The sequence below is a fragment of the Mastigoproctus giganteus genome, chromosome 10 (assembly GCF_048544385.1).
Source record: "Mastigoproctus giganteus isolate SK-2022 chromosome 10, ASM4854438v1, whole genome shotgun sequence".
Taxonomy (NCBI): Eukaryota; Metazoa; Arthropoda; class Arachnida; order Uropygi; family Thelyphonidae; genus Mastigoproctus; species Mastigoproctus giganteus.
Window position 1 is genome coordinate 85,214,739 of NC_143584.1, and position 15,709 is coordinate 85,230,447.

At 33.6% G+C, this 15,709-nt stretch overlaps 1 protein-coding gene across 1 annotated transcript in view; it reads left to right on the forward strand.

The window, feature by feature from the left end:
• The window catches only part of LOC150079130 (adhesion G protein-coupled receptor D1-like), a 255,790-nt gene extending 240,339 nt beyond the window's left edge, over positions 1 to 15,451 (forward strand). The window contains exons 24-26 of the mRNA XM_090382962.1: positions 2,983 to 3,072; positions 12,985 to 13,048; positions 15,371 to 15,451. Coding sequence (XP_090239088.1) covers positions 2,983 to 3,072; positions 12,985 to 13,048; positions 15,371 to 15,381 — 165 coding nt within the window. The 3' untranslated portion in view covers positions 15,382 to 15,451. The remainder of the gene's footprint in view (positions 1 to 2,982; positions 3,073 to 12,984; positions 13,049 to 15,370) is intronic.
• Positions 15,452 to 15,709: the final 258 nt, after the last annotated feature.

Consider the following 15,709-nt stretch of genomic DNA (forward strand, 5'->3'; position numbering starts at 1 on the left):
AAAAATTGTGGCAAGTCTGAGAAGTGCCCAACATTCTTTTTAATTTATAAAAAATGTTTGAGGCTTTTTAGACAATATACAAAATTTTGCTTAAAAACAATGCCAATATTTTGCTCATTTTGAAATGAGAAAAGGTTCTTGTATCAAACTTTAATAATAAATCTTGTTGCTCCATATGCTCCTTTGGAATCTCTTGGGAGTACACTATCCACAATAGTTTTCTCTGCAATCCTCCAATCTTTCTTATTAACTCATAATCATGTAATTTCTTATGCAGATGATGTTAAAATCATTGCCACCTCAAATTCATTTCAGTCATCTATAATTATCTGTAATACTCTCAAAGAATTCTCTTCATACCTTAGCTCTTTTAATGTTTCCCTCTGCCCATCAAAATCTAGTCACCTTCAATTTTCTCTAAGAAAGAACATCTTTCCTATCACTGCCTCGCTAAATTCTCAAATGATTCTTCTTGTGTCTGGCTATAAGGATCTTAAATTTTCTACGACTCCAAATTAACTTCTCCACTCATTTAAACAACATTTCAAAACAACTCAAAAGCTATTTGGTTTGCAAAAAAAACCTACAACATATCCATCCACCCATATTATTATCCAATTCTTCTCCAAAATGATCAAGCCAAAAATTTTATATGCTTCTCCTGTCTGGGCTGGTGTTGCCAATGCAAATTTTAAAAAAATCGCTTCTCTCGAATCGTGGTTTTTCAAATGAACATTTTTTTAAGTCCCACTATGAGCGTTTTTTCCCAGTCTTTCTTAGTTGTCTGTTTTAATTATTCTCATTTTTCTCTTTCTATTTGGCACAACAATCTCTCATTCTTTGCCAAATTGTGTCTTCATTGATTACTCAGAAATTTGGGAATTCATGGCATGGAAAATTCCTAGGAAGTCTTCAAGATCTAAACCTACCCTTTCCCCTTCATTAACCAGAACTCCATTTGACTGAAAAGCACTTCCCCCTTCAATACTCTTTTCTTTGTTAACTCATTGAATTTAGACTGTCTTAATAGTTCAAAACAGAACTATTCTATCCCAGGCAGCTAAACTAATACTAACGAATCTCAACCAAACAAAAAATAACCATCATGTTGCATCTTTGCTCTCCCTCCCACCCAGATTTTACAGTTTAGATATTGTTTTAGTCACTTACCTTTTGAATATTATGTCTTTCTGGTTTAATCTATCTTTAATTCCATTTTAATTTATTAAACAATATTTTGTTCTAGTTATCTCATTTCATCATTTCATTATTACTTATTTGTATCATTGTTATTTTATTATTATTACTATAACTTTGTTTTCTGTTAACTTGTAAGCCCCAATAGCTGTTTCATTGGTTGTCCCGGAGTATGTGTGTCATTGTCAGTATAATTCTGAATCATTATAGGTGTTACATCAGAGACAAAGCTACATTGGTCTGTCACTTTGTCCAGTATGCTTCTGGACAAACCTGCAACCAGCGCTCAGTTTGTCTTTATGTTGTCTCTCTGTATTGTATGGTACTCCTGACTAACAGCTAATAAACGGAATATATTTATTTATTATTTCTACACTTTTAATGTGCCTTCATAGCCGAGTGGTCAGGAGCGGGAGTGCAGTAGTGCACGCTCTTTGAGTAGACTGGGGTTCAAGCCCCTGACTGCTGAATACGGTCGATCTGCCAACCCACACTGGACCACCGTGGCAGATTATGGTCCATTTCCCTCAGTATGAATTGTTGAGGAGGCTTCCATCCTGCAGTGCATTGATAATGGCTGCACTTTACCTTTTTTTTATACTTTTAATGTATTTTTTTAATATTTAAAAAACTCTGTTTTTTGAATTTATTTCAAATTTGGCATGCTTCAGAGTGTGAAATTTTGAAACTGTAAATTGCTTCCCATAGTGTTAGTGGCTATCTTGAAAAATATTGGGTTTTGTGTTCCTGTTTTCACTGTGTGAAAACAATAATAAAGCTTTCAAAACCAACCAAGGTAAGACTAGATGTCTATTGAAATAGTGGGAAAAGAAAAACAATTAACATGAAACTGTAAACAAACACAGCACTGGTGATTGTTTGGTACCACACCACTCTTTATGCAAAAAGCCAAATAGCAAAGCCAGTGGAAGGTTAACTGACAAGTTTGCACACACAATTTCTGTACAAAAAACAAAAAAATCACTTCAGAAGTAACTACTTCAGTACTGAAGTAAATGACTAAATATATTTAGGAAGGTAGAAAAATTTTCAGATTTTTAATCATTGATTAATGTTAAACACAGCAACATTATTTTCTAAGGATCCACCTGTCAGGTAAAGGCCACCACCACTGCTGTATTAACAGACTTTGGTTACAAAAATCACTGTGTGTGTGGGGGGGGGGGGGCAAAAAAACCACATAAATAAAATAAACAGATAAAACTGTTTAGTAAAGTGATGCCATTACAGAAAAATTTGTCTATTAAATGATAATGCCTACACATAAAATTTCGATACTGTAATCTGAATCATGCATTTAAGTCATTCTGTGTGCCTTTGGAATTGTTCTTCTACTTGTACTATTGTGTGAAAAACTTTTGAGGACCTTCAATTAAAGTGCCCTAGTTGCTTAAAAGCAAGGTGCCCAGCACTGCCTATAGACATTTTCAAAAATAAGCTATGTTCTTTGTTCATTCTAATTTTTTTCCCTGTGATTTGGTAGTTATGCTGTGCTCTTAAGTTTTAAGAAAAGACAAAATGATAAATTGTCCTCATATGAAAAAAAAAAAAATGTAATTTATTATAGTGTATAGTGGGGAAACTAGTGCTTATTAATTTAGTGCTTAAAATACTAAACTTTTAAATTAGGTCCAGATTCTTAATACATAGGGCTAAAATTCTTGAACTTAGGCAAAATGAAAATTTTTTGATCAACAATATTTAAATACGAATAATAAATCTCATCTTATATAATGTACAATTTTTTTCCTTCCTCCTTTCCAGGGCCTTTTTATTGTAGTTTTCATGGGTTTGATGTCCAGACATTTTCGATATGGTCTCTGTTATGGTACAAGGAGCTCACGGATACACTCTGTAAGTTTATTTATCTGTGTGAAATTTATCAAGCCCATTTCATTATGGAATGGACTAGAATGATGAAAGACAATCTTGGTGACTTTGTGAACTAGAATCTGTATGTAGACCACCCTTAATATGAGTATAAAGCAGTTTAAGACTACCCATAGTTTAAATGAACAGCAACTTATTCACATTCAACAAATACAAAATACAGTTAATCAACAACATTACTGTAATTTTCAGAATGATTTCATTTATTTCTCCTTTGGTTTGGACGACTACTACTTTACCACACTTATTTCAACTCATTTATGTTCATTAGCATAACTATAACAATTAATCAACTGATTTTAGTGATTAATTGTATAAATTTCAGTCTATGATGCATTTTTATGCAATGTTTTAGGAACAGCTCCTATCTCTCTCTCTAACAAAATTAATGACTGGATTTGACAAAATTGGCAGAAATCAGTCTATCAGCTGTCTGAAGAAACATTTTGCTCACTCATGCATATTAATACCAACTTTTTGGTGAATTCATGTTTCATTCAACATTTAAGATATTTCTATATTTTTGTCATTATACTATGAGTTCCCAGTTTACAAACATCTGAATTATGAACTAAAATTTCCCCAGACATTCAATTTTATGAATTCGTACTTCAATCTTACAAATTTCTGTGATTTCATGAAGTAGACTACCCTTATCACCTGTTGAAAGCAAAATTGGTAAGAATGAAATATTTTTCAGCTTTTATGTACTGTAATTAACATATTTAATAATTTAACATACACTGTACATGCAGTATAGCATACTATTTAAACTATATTTTTTGGCAGAGGAACAATCACGCATACATATATGTAAATTTCCAACAGTATCTCTCTCTAACAAAATTAATGACTGAGTTTGACAAAATTGGCAGAAATCAGTCTATCGGTTCACTCAGCTAAGTCTGAAGAAATATTTTGCTCAATTAAATTTGCTCATTTAATTTGCTCAATTAAAACAATTAACTATAAACAGAGAACTTTTACCTTTCAGTAAAAGTTCTCTGTTTATAGTTAATTTTATTGAACAAAGAAACTTATTCTTTTTGAAGTAATTTCCAGTGACAAATGAGCAGTTTTTTGTCAATTTTGGCCTCAATCTACGAGGAATTCACTTGATGTAATGGTTAGTGCTTATTGCTTATTTGAGGTAGTGAATATCAGGCAACTTGTTTGAAGGTATTCACAATATGAGATATGATAAAATGATGCCATTTTGGTGATTCACTTACATATAACAATGATGCTATTGCACTAACCATTATGTCAAGTTTTATTGTAGATGTAAACTATTGGAAGCATGAGCTAGAAGACTGCTTTGTTTGTTATTTGGAGCATTAGCAACTAAGGCCATATTGCTCCGGGATATGCGGTGGTCATTCCCCGACCCTTCCGCATCCTCCGTATTTGGTGGTGACAGGCTCGAACCCCGGTCTAATCAAGAAGCGTGTGCTACGCACTGCTGCTCCTTCCCACCTAGCTACAGAGGCGCCAGTTAGAAGACTGCCACCTCTTGACTGTTTATTTTTATAACTGCAGCATAAGGGTTTTGTGCTAAATACAGTGCTATAGTGATTTTTTTCATAAGTAAAAACATTTCTCCATACTCTGTAGACTTCATTCACTCACATGCAATCCACCTCTACAATGGAGATGTTATTTTTACCATGTTTCAATTTTGTTTAGAACATATATGATGGAAGAACACCTGGATAACATATCATACACAATGTAGATGTTGTTATTCTAAAAAAGTACTAAATTTTGCTTACAACACAATCATTAACCATATTTAGTAATCGTAATTGAATTAAAAAAATGCAAAGTTTAAAGAAAATCAATTTACCCAAAATTATTTCACCAGAGTGATGGGGTACTATCCATGTGACCTTAATTCATACAGGGGGTGGATAAAGTAATGGAAACACCTGATTGAAAAGGCAGTTTTTGTAATGATTATATGACTATTAGCATATGATGCAAGAAAGCAAGCTTGTACAGCATCAGCAAAAAAAAAACATTTCCAATTTCACCTATTTATTTGCTCCAAAAGTTTTTCCAGTTCTTTCTTGAATTTATTTAAGCTATCAACTTTCACAACGACAGTTGGAAGTTTGTTCCAGCAATCAACCACTCACTGGCTAAAGACAAATTTCTGCACATTTATTCTCCAACTGTCTTTCCTCAATTTGAATTTATGCCCCCCTTAAGTGCATAATCTGAGCAAGAGGAAGAATCTCATTGGCATTGAGTTTGCTCAAACAATTCAAAGCCTTGTACACTTCAATTACATCTCCTTGTAGTCTCCAACTGTTGCAATTTACAGTCTAAGTCTTTCTTGGTAACAGCACCCCTTTGTTCCCCTCACCAATCTTGGTTGCCCTTCTCTGTATTTTCCCAATGCTGGTGACTTTGGGGGGGGGGGTAAAGGAAGAAGATTTCAATGTTGTATTGTGTCACAGCATCTGCGAGAACCTTTTTTTTTTTTTTTTTTTTTTTTGTATGAACACTCCAAACACAAAAGATATTCGAACCTATAGTACTTAGTACCACATATGGGTGAAGGTTGAAGAAAATAAAAGATACTCATTGACATTAAAGAGATGGATCATTAATTAAACTAACTGCCCTCTTTTTGAATGGCATCCAGAAGCCTGAGAAAGGTTATGGAGGCACCACCCCAGATGTGGGAACAATATCCCATGGTAGGGTGTATTCAAGATATTCAAGATTTGTGCAGAGTGAGTAGTTGTTTAGAAGAAAATCGAGGCTTAGAGCAAAAGAGAAAACCCAGTTTTTTAAATGCACAAGAAGCAATACTTGAGATGTGCTTATGCCAAGAGATTAGAAGTCAGGATAATACGTGACTTGTGTAGAAATTGGAGTATCATTGAAGATAGGAGCAGAAGAATCCTTTTTGCAAGATATAAGACAGAACTGAGTTTTAGGATTGAAATCAACTAAGTTTTCTTTGCTGGAGAATTACCTGGAGATCAGCATTTAAGGAATTGGTAGTGGATTAGATATTTGAAAAGTTGAAGCTGTGCAAGGCAAGGTTTCTCAAACTGGATGTTGGAATGCACTGCGCTGCCATCAGCAAAACTATGAATTGATTTTCAGTCAATGGAACAAGGTCAATCAATATACAAGAGGAAAAGAGTGGGAGAAAAATTACTGCAACTTGGAGATTGAAACCCTCCCGCATTAGTGGAGAAGTCAGAAGAAAGAGAGACATCTACCATCATCCACAGTGTGCGGATAGAGAGAAAACTGGATACCCAATTACAAAAAATAGTCTCTAATCTAAGCTTATTTAGAAGGCCTTTATGTGCCAAACATGATACTGTTTGGCATAAAGTTTCCAATAAAGTTTAGCAATAAGCTTTCTTGTACCGACTATTTTTGCCAAAGGCAAAAATAGTCGGTAGAAGGAAATGGAAGCTTATTTAGAAGGCCTTTATGCCAGACATGATCAAAAGCCTTTAACATGTCAAAAGCAGTTGCTCTTGACATTTTAAAGGCTTTCACCAAACTTTTCTATTGAATTTGTCCATAGATGAGTAACATAAGCCATTATATCACCAGTAGATAAATACTGACAGAATCCATATTGGCACTCATTGGTCAGATGGAAAATTTCAAGATAGTTTAGGAGTTAAGCAGTTGGTGGATTCCTCCATTACTTTAGAAAGAGTAGAAGTGAGTGCCATGGGATGATAACTGGATGGTAGGGATTTGTCACCCTTTTTAGGAATTGACTGGACATGAGTGAATTTAAGCAGAAGGAAAAACACCAGTGAAGTAAAGAAAGCCCACACGAGAAGCACGCAAAAGTTCGATAAATTTACCGGTAAAAGTACTTTGCCGTAACGCCATTTGTATTGTTGCTCACTCAGTAAACATACAGTGGGTGTTATCGGTCAGGAGTAGAAATTGAATCCCATGGGAGATTGAAACCCTCCCGAAGTGGAGGGAGTAACCTGGCCTTTTTTCTTTAGAATCACTGGTGGACTAGTAGATAAATTGTTTATTAAGAAAAAAAAAAAAAGGCAAAAGTAAAGGGAGCCCACACGAGAAGCACGGCAAACTTCAAAAAGGTTTACCGGTGAAACTAAGTTGCGAACGTTTTTTACGATGCCAGAACTTCCAATATGACTCTGTTCTTGATTAAATTAGCTAATTCAATTAGTGATTCTAAAGAACCCCCCACTTCGGAAGGGTTTCAAGCTCCCGTGGGATTCAACTTCTACTCCAGACCGATAACACCCACAGTCTGTTTACCGAGCAAGCAACAATACAAATGCCGTTACGGCAAAGTAATTTTACCGGTAAATTTCACTGAACTTTTGCATGCTTCACGTGTGGGCTTTCTTTACCTTAGCCAAAAATTGTAAAAAAGGCAACACAGAACAGGAGTAAACTGAGGAGTCCAGGTTTTTATTCCAAGTGGACAAATACCATCAGGACCTGGAACTTTCTTGCATAAAAATTGCTCAAAATTCTTCTGACATCTTTTTGAGTTGGCTTTATTTTTAGCTGAGATGGCAATAGAACCATCAGGTTTTAGAGAAGTCAGAGTAGAGACAGGGAAAAGTTGCAGCCAACAGCTTTGGCAAGAGACTGGAATGCTTGCCTCCCATTTGGTTAACAGCTGCTTTACAATTTTTGTGAGCTTTGGTTTAAGCAGAAAATGAAGCTGGAGATTTGGATGTAAGCCAATTGCAATATGCAATGTTTTTAGCTTGAATAGCTTAGCACATTTATTGGAAAACCAAGATGTTAAGGTGGAGTAAAGTGTGTTAGTTGTCTGACACAGGTTAAGGTGGAGTGTGGAATGCAGGTTTTTTTTATTCCTACAAGAATAATTCCACTGACATGATCTGAGCAAACATCAGAAGATTTAAACAGTAATTCAACCAAGGAAATGAAGAGTAGAAATCTTTCAGATCATCTCATTCTCTTTTTGTAATGCCAAATCATCATCAAGTTGTGATCTGAGATACCCAGAGGACCATTCGTCTTAACTGTGCACTTGGAAGGGTGGTTCATGAAAAAAAGATTAAGTGTGTTGGCTGAGTATTGTCTGGAATTCTGGTGGGTAAATGAACAATCTGTGCGAAATTGTTAGTAATTGCAAAAGCCTCAGCAGGGCCCGCATGACTAGAAAACTGAAACCAAATGGAGTTGTGAACATTAAAATCACCAAGGAAAAATAGCTTACACGGCCACCAATAGATAGCGCAGAAGTTACGGTGGCTATAACAGAAAAGTGCCACAGTACACACTATCACAGTAAAAACATTGATAATATCAAAGTATCATTTTATGTTTTTGTCCCTGGCAAGTAGTTGCTACTGTTTTTCAAAAGAAAGCAATGTATGGTATGCAGTATTTCTGCAAAAACATGGGAAAAAGGAAGTGCATAGTAACTAATGAAATGCTTCAAGAACATCCCTCATTTAAGAAAGGTAAAACTAAACATGATGTAATCTATATCATTTGCAATAGTGTTATTTCTGTTGCAAATAAAGCAAAACTTGATTTGAAAGAACATCTGAACACTGAAAAACATAAGCGTAACACCAGATGTGCATCGGCTTCATCAAATGTTTTGGAAAAATTTATTGTACCTAACAAGGATGTTAAACTCATCAGAGCTTCTGAAGGCGTGGTAGCATATCATACAGTAATGCATCACCAATCGTACTGCTCGCTGGATTGTTGGATTCTGCTAATGAAAAGAATGTTTCCTGATTCATATATTTGTCAAAAAATGTTGTGTGGCAGGACCAAGGCTGAGGCAATCGTAAATAATATTTTTGAACCACATACAATTGATCTTGTAATGAATGATTTAAAGAACATACCATATATAAGCATTTCAACAGATGCTAGCAATCATGGTTCACTGAAAATATTCCCAATTTTAATTCAGTACTTTGACTATCAAAACGATGGAACTAAATGTAAATTATTAGATATAATTAATCAACCCAATGAGCAATCACACACAATTGCAAATATGATATGTGATGTTTTAACCAAAAAGAACATTATAACTAAATGTATCTCTTTTTCTGGTGATAACTGTAATACTAACTTCAGTGGTGTCAAAAGAGCTGGAAGAAATAATGTGTATTTTAAACTAAAAGAAAAACTTAATGATAAATTAATTGGAATTGGTTGTCCAGCACATGATTTAAATAATACTGTGCATTATAGTTTTGATGGGCTACCAGTCAATACAGAAATGCTGGTTAGGGTAATTTACAATCATTTCTCTATTTATACTGTGAGAGTCGAATCACTAAAGGACTTTTGCAATTTTGTAGAGACAGAGTATAAGCAACCTTTATACTATACCAAAACGCAATGGTTATCTCTCTTTCCAGCCATAAATCGCATTTTAGAACTCTATAAAATCCTATTTTTAAATCCTATTTTCTGTCGCTGGAAGATTCACCAGCAATACTGCAAACATTTTTTGAAGATGATATGAATGAGGCATACCTTTCATTCGCTCATTTATTCATGTCAGTCTTTCAAGAAAATATAAAACGTATTGAAAGAGACGTATTGAAAGATTTTCCGCACTTCAATTATTTCAATAATTGAAGTGCGGAAAATCCTTAAGACTGTTTTTCATTTGCTCAAGGAGAGGAAAACCAATAAATTTCTTCCGTTAAAAGTGTGCTCAATACTAAAAATTGCAACAGAAAAGGGTAAGGAAAACGAAGTCACACAGTTTAGAGTTCAAATCGAGAATTTGTATGGCCGTACTTTAAAATATATTGAATCATGGTTAAAACCATTCGATGAATTTCAAATCTTAGAATGGATTGATTTGGCAGAAATTCCTTCTTGGGACAATGTTCATTCCTGCTTAGAATATCTTTGTGAGAAGGGAGTCACAGTCGATGATGTAAAACTGTTTGATCAATAGCATAATTTAAAGCTATTCTTGGAAACACAACAAGAAAATGAGAAATGGAATACATTAACTGCAAATGAGAAATGGGTGATGTTTTTTAAACAATGTAAAACTTCTGAATTAACTTCTAATTAACTAAAAATTGTACAATTCATCTGCAAATGTTGAACGTGTATTTTCATTGAAAAATAGTCAGTGGACAAAGGAAAGAAACAAATTAAAAATTGAAGCTGTTAAAGGAATATTATTTACTATATATAATATGCAAATGACATGTGAAGAATTTTACAACCACATAATTAATGAACCAAAAGTTTTAGCAGAAATTTTATCTTCAAGTAAATATTAATTTCAATGAATTATTAAATGTTTTTTTAAAAGAATTCCTATTTAATTTTTATGTCAACAAGATGTATTTTATTTTGCCACTATTTTCTGTTTTTTTATCTTTTGCAATAAAAAATTTATAGTCCTATTTTTGTATTCTTCCTAAAATTAATTTCTTCCTCTGCTATCCTAGTTTTCATAAAAAATATATAGTCACCCTATCCATTCTTCAAGGCTGTTCATTAATTTCATGGTATAAAATTCATGGAAAAAATAAGAAATTGATGAACTACTGCATAAGGAATGTGTTTTTTTGTCAAACTTTAGAATTAAGTTCTGAATTATTAAAAATTATAGTATTTATTCCTTCTATATTTGGTCTTCATTGATGAACATTCAATGACCAAAAGGGAAGAAACCTGTTACAGTTTGAAGTAAATAAAGGCTTATTGTTTACTACGCATAATATGAAAAAGAAATGCCAAGAATTTTAAGATCAAATAACTAAACATTGAAAATCTTAGAAAATATTAATTTTTTAAACGTATTAAGTGTATTTTTAAAAGAATGTCTGTTTTATTTTATCAGAAGAAATTTCTATTTTATCAATAAATCATATAACGTTCATAATTTTTTGTTAATAAAAAAGTTTAAAATGTCCTAGTTTCGTCCTATTTTTAAAAATGGGAATGTCCTAGTTTCTCTAAAAAAAATATGGTCACCCTACCCACACACATACAGAATTACTTCTACTGGCACTAGATGGTCCCAAAAAATTCAAGGCTGACTTTCCAGATCATTAGTAGTGGGCCAACCAAACCAAACCAAACCCTATCCATTCAATCTCCTGTCATTCTACATAGATTACTACTGCATGTTCAAAACGAACAGGCCAGATCCAAGCAATAGAATGCAGCTTTCTCTAGGATCTGTGATGGCAGTGGTCTGTCTAACTCTGGGAAATAGTAATCACTGAGAGCTCTCATAGACAACCATCATGGACCAATTACAATCTTTTTCTGCTTAGCTACTATCAAGTTTCTTTGGAGAAGCGAATACATCCTGTGCAGTTTTCCGTCTACAAAAACTCCTAAAATCTGCTGCTGAAGGCATATGGTAATCATCCCCACCTTCTTTCTTACTCTTTTTCAGTATTCTACTGATGTATATAGTTTTCTATTATTCATCCTATATCTCTAAGAGCATAAATTAACAATCAATAAATGCAACATAGCAATGTGTTCTAATTTTTCCGCTACTTCCAGTTAAGTTGTTTACATTATTATTAAAAAAACTTCCAAATAGGCTAAGCTGAATGTGACTTATTTTTTATCTACAACATTGGATTGAAAATGTATTTAACATTCACAGTACAGCAATTAAAAGTAATGAGCCTGAATTACAAAAATATGCAACATGAATATCACTCCAGAAGAGAGTATTAGAGAAACACAGAAGTGTGACTTTGGCAACCATACCAACCAAAACCAGTTGGACTTCATTTGTTGTGCATTGTGTCTAATGTCATAATGCACATCAGAAACAAAACAATAGATCAACATCAAGATTTTGTAAAGTTGGGGCAATCAACTGAAACACACAAAATGCTATGAACAGCTTATGGGGATGAAGCTCTGTGCCAAGCACAAACTTTTCAATTGCTTAAGCATTTTAAAGAAGGCAGAGGTGGTATCGGTAGATGATCCTCAGAGTGAATGACTGAAAATGATCTGCAACACTGAATTGGTGAACAAGATGTGCAATTTAGTGGCAGTTGACCACCAATTAACACTGAGAATATTGGCATGTGAATAAGGAATCAATGGGGTCTGCAATTACCATAGACTTGGGAAAAAAGGAAATTGCACAGCGCTTGTTCCACACTTTGCATGATGAGGAAAATGTCAGATCACTGGAAGTTTGGCAAGATTTTGTTCAAGCAGCTGATAATTACCCTGGTTTCCTAAAAATCATTTATTACTGAGGATGGGAATTGTTGCTTTCAGTATGATTCTGAGATCAAAAGACAAAGTGCAGAATGGTATTTCAAAAGCTCACAAAGACCAAAATATTCTCAGAAATTTTCAGAAATTTCGTATCAAAATCATGCTGATCACATCCTTGATAGTTTGAGATAGGTATTGAAACATTTATTAGAAAGAATCAAGCACATGTAGCCAGATTTGGAACAGTAGGGTTGATAGCTATTGCATAAAATGTGCCTTCTCACATAGTAATCACCGTGCAGACATCTCTGGTTCACAAGCAGGTTGCAGCCTCAACCACCCTCCTTATTCATCTGACTTGGTTTCAGCAATGTTTTCCAAATTGCGATTGAAAAGACACTGATTTAATAGTATGTCAGCAGAACTAAATACTGCCACAGCAGACAAGTCTTCCAGGTCTTTCCAAAGCCTGTTAAGAATTTGTCAAAAACAGTATGAATGATGCCATAAGTGTATCTGATCTCCTGGGGACTATTTTGAGGGAGATTAATAAGAAAATATTTGCCTTATTTGAATTCAATCCCATTGCTTTTTTTTTGCCACACTGTGAATGTCATATGGTATTATGGATATCTCATACCAAAATGTTAATTTTCTTGTAATTCCTTTCAGAATGTTACTGTTGATCCCTTTGATATGTATGACAAAGAAAGAGCAGAACAGACAAGACAAATATGTATGTAAAAAATATTTATAAAATAATAAGAGGAGTTTACCTCAATATAGTATGTAGAACATTTCCATATGATACCCTCCAGAAATTAAAACGAAAAAATCGACAACTTACCGGTACATTAAAGTAAAATATAAATAATTAAAAAACCAATTTAACACAATTTAAAACAATTAAAAACAAATTAACGCAATTAAAAGAATCTAACGAAAATATTCAAAACGATTTTCCTTCCTGAAGCTGACAACGCTTTTCGACGTTTTTCACAGGAATGAAAATTACTGAATTGGGTTAAGCCTGAAACTTAAATAGTGATTATTTGTCTTCGCGCATGCAGGTCCGTGTGTTGGAGATCAAATATGGCCGCCGAACATTAACAGAATTCTTGTGTAATTTAATTTCTACGGTTTCTGCAATTAATAGTCGCGTATAATTATGTTGAACATTAAGTATTTTGGCCTTGTTAAATAAAATGTTTTTCGTTAATAGCATGAAAGGCTAATTCTGATGCTGCTGAACGAGAAGCACGAACTGAGGCTTCATGTTGATTTACAAGAATATTAAGAGAAAATTGCGTCGAACCTTGGTAAGATGAGTTGCAATCATCGCAAGAAATGTTGTATACCAGATCATTAATTTGTGTTGCAAACACAGAAAGAACTGAGCGATTGTTCAGTATAGTGTGTAACTTCCGTATTGGCCTGGCTACAATTTTAAATTCGGTATCTGTAAAGAATCTATTAAGCTGTTTGTGCCACTGTTCAACATATGGGACAGAAATAAAGTATTTTTTGATATTACTATTGTTTGTTGGTGTAGTATTTTGTATCCTATCCTTAGCCTGTACCCTAATTCGGTTTATTGTGGCAATGGAATAACCCCTGTTTAAGAACCTGCTAGTAATATTTGTATTTCTGAGTCCAAAGCAGATTCCGTTGTTGAATATTTATAGGCATTTAGAAATTGATTAAAGATAATCGATCTTTTGTAGGTGAACGGGTGATAGCTATTATAATGTAGAAGCATACCAGTGTTTGTAGGTTTTGGATAGATGCTAAATTATATTTTATTCGAGTCCCGGGTAAGCATGAAATTTAGAAAGTTTAATGACTTTGTATCTGTATCCTCCCTTTCCAATGTAAATTTGAGTCTAGAATGAATATTATTAAACGCTTTGATATTATTACAGCTCTGATTCATACTATGAAAAAAATATTTATTCACTCTTAAATAATTTCCATAGGTTATTTGGAAATTAACTCTTTAGCTGTGTAAAATCATATGTACATAACTTGTTACTGGAATCTCATCAGGTAGAGTTGCCTCAATTAGTAAACTTCCTACCAAACAATGAATAATAAATTTAGTCTAAGTAGCAGCCAAATGGCATATGGAAGAAAAACATTCAAACACAACTTGGCAGCACAGTGTACTGTACTGCCAGTGCTGTACTGAGTTTAAGCCCAAGCCTGTTGTTTCAGGAGGGAACACAGTGTCTGCAGATAGCAAGATAGAATTATAATGTAGTGGTAGTATTATTTATTGAATTATTTCAACTCTTAACATTCAAAGAAAAATCTCTTGCTTCCTTACTAATTTGTGGTTTTGGGTTAATGCAGTCCAGTACCAAGGGTTATACTCGCACAATTTTCATTATGGTTTAAATAGAAGTTTTCTTCCACACACCACTTATTCAGGCTACACATTATTCAGCATGAAGCTGCTAATCAAGGCTGCCATTTGATGAAATTCCAGTAAAAATTGAAATAGTCTGTCATAGAGTAGAGTTTTTAATAAATAATGAATTTACTTCTTTTTAGCGATGTTATATGATTCAAAACAAACTTAGTAATTTTAAGTTGACTTGTGGATATTGATATTATTTCTAAAAACAAGCATGAACCAAAACTTATCAGTGATCATTAGAAGGAACACTGTATCACCCAGACATCAAGAATTATAATGCCAAGCAATACTCATTATAGAATTATTTCAATTGCCATAGTCACCACTTTATAAAATTCTCATTTTGCATGCAACTAGATTTCTAGAAACAGAACTACTTATAATATAAATGTATTTTCTTACAGATTTAAAAGATTCTATTTGTAAACAGCATATACTTTTTTTTTTATCAATTAAATTTGTATCAAAAAGAAAGTACTGGAATCATAAGTGCAAAAAAAGACAAAGCAAACATTCTGGTTGAGATAACATTAAGGACTATTTAACTATAATGAGTATATTTCTTTACTTAGTTAGCTGTGTCTCTTTCTAGTAGCAATTAGATATCTAGATACTCATGTATAACTATTTATTTTTCAGATGCAGCATGAAGGAATTTCTGATAAAGAAACAGGAAGTTGGGCATGGTGGAATATTTAGACTGATGAATTAGATGTTTTAATATTTGCTTAATATTAATATCATTTTGTATTTAAAATCTAGCAGAATAAAATAATTTAAGATAACATCTGTCTTTTAAATACTCTATGGTTATTATAATCTTAAGTATTGTGGGCCGTAGACCCTGTAGTAGAATGAGTGGCATATCATGAGCATAGGCAATACATGAGCCTTACTGCACTATTTCTTTGAGCCTCAAAGTAATTTTTCTTCTGGGAATTCCCCCACCCCCTTCTCCCCAGAGATTTAGGGTCCTGG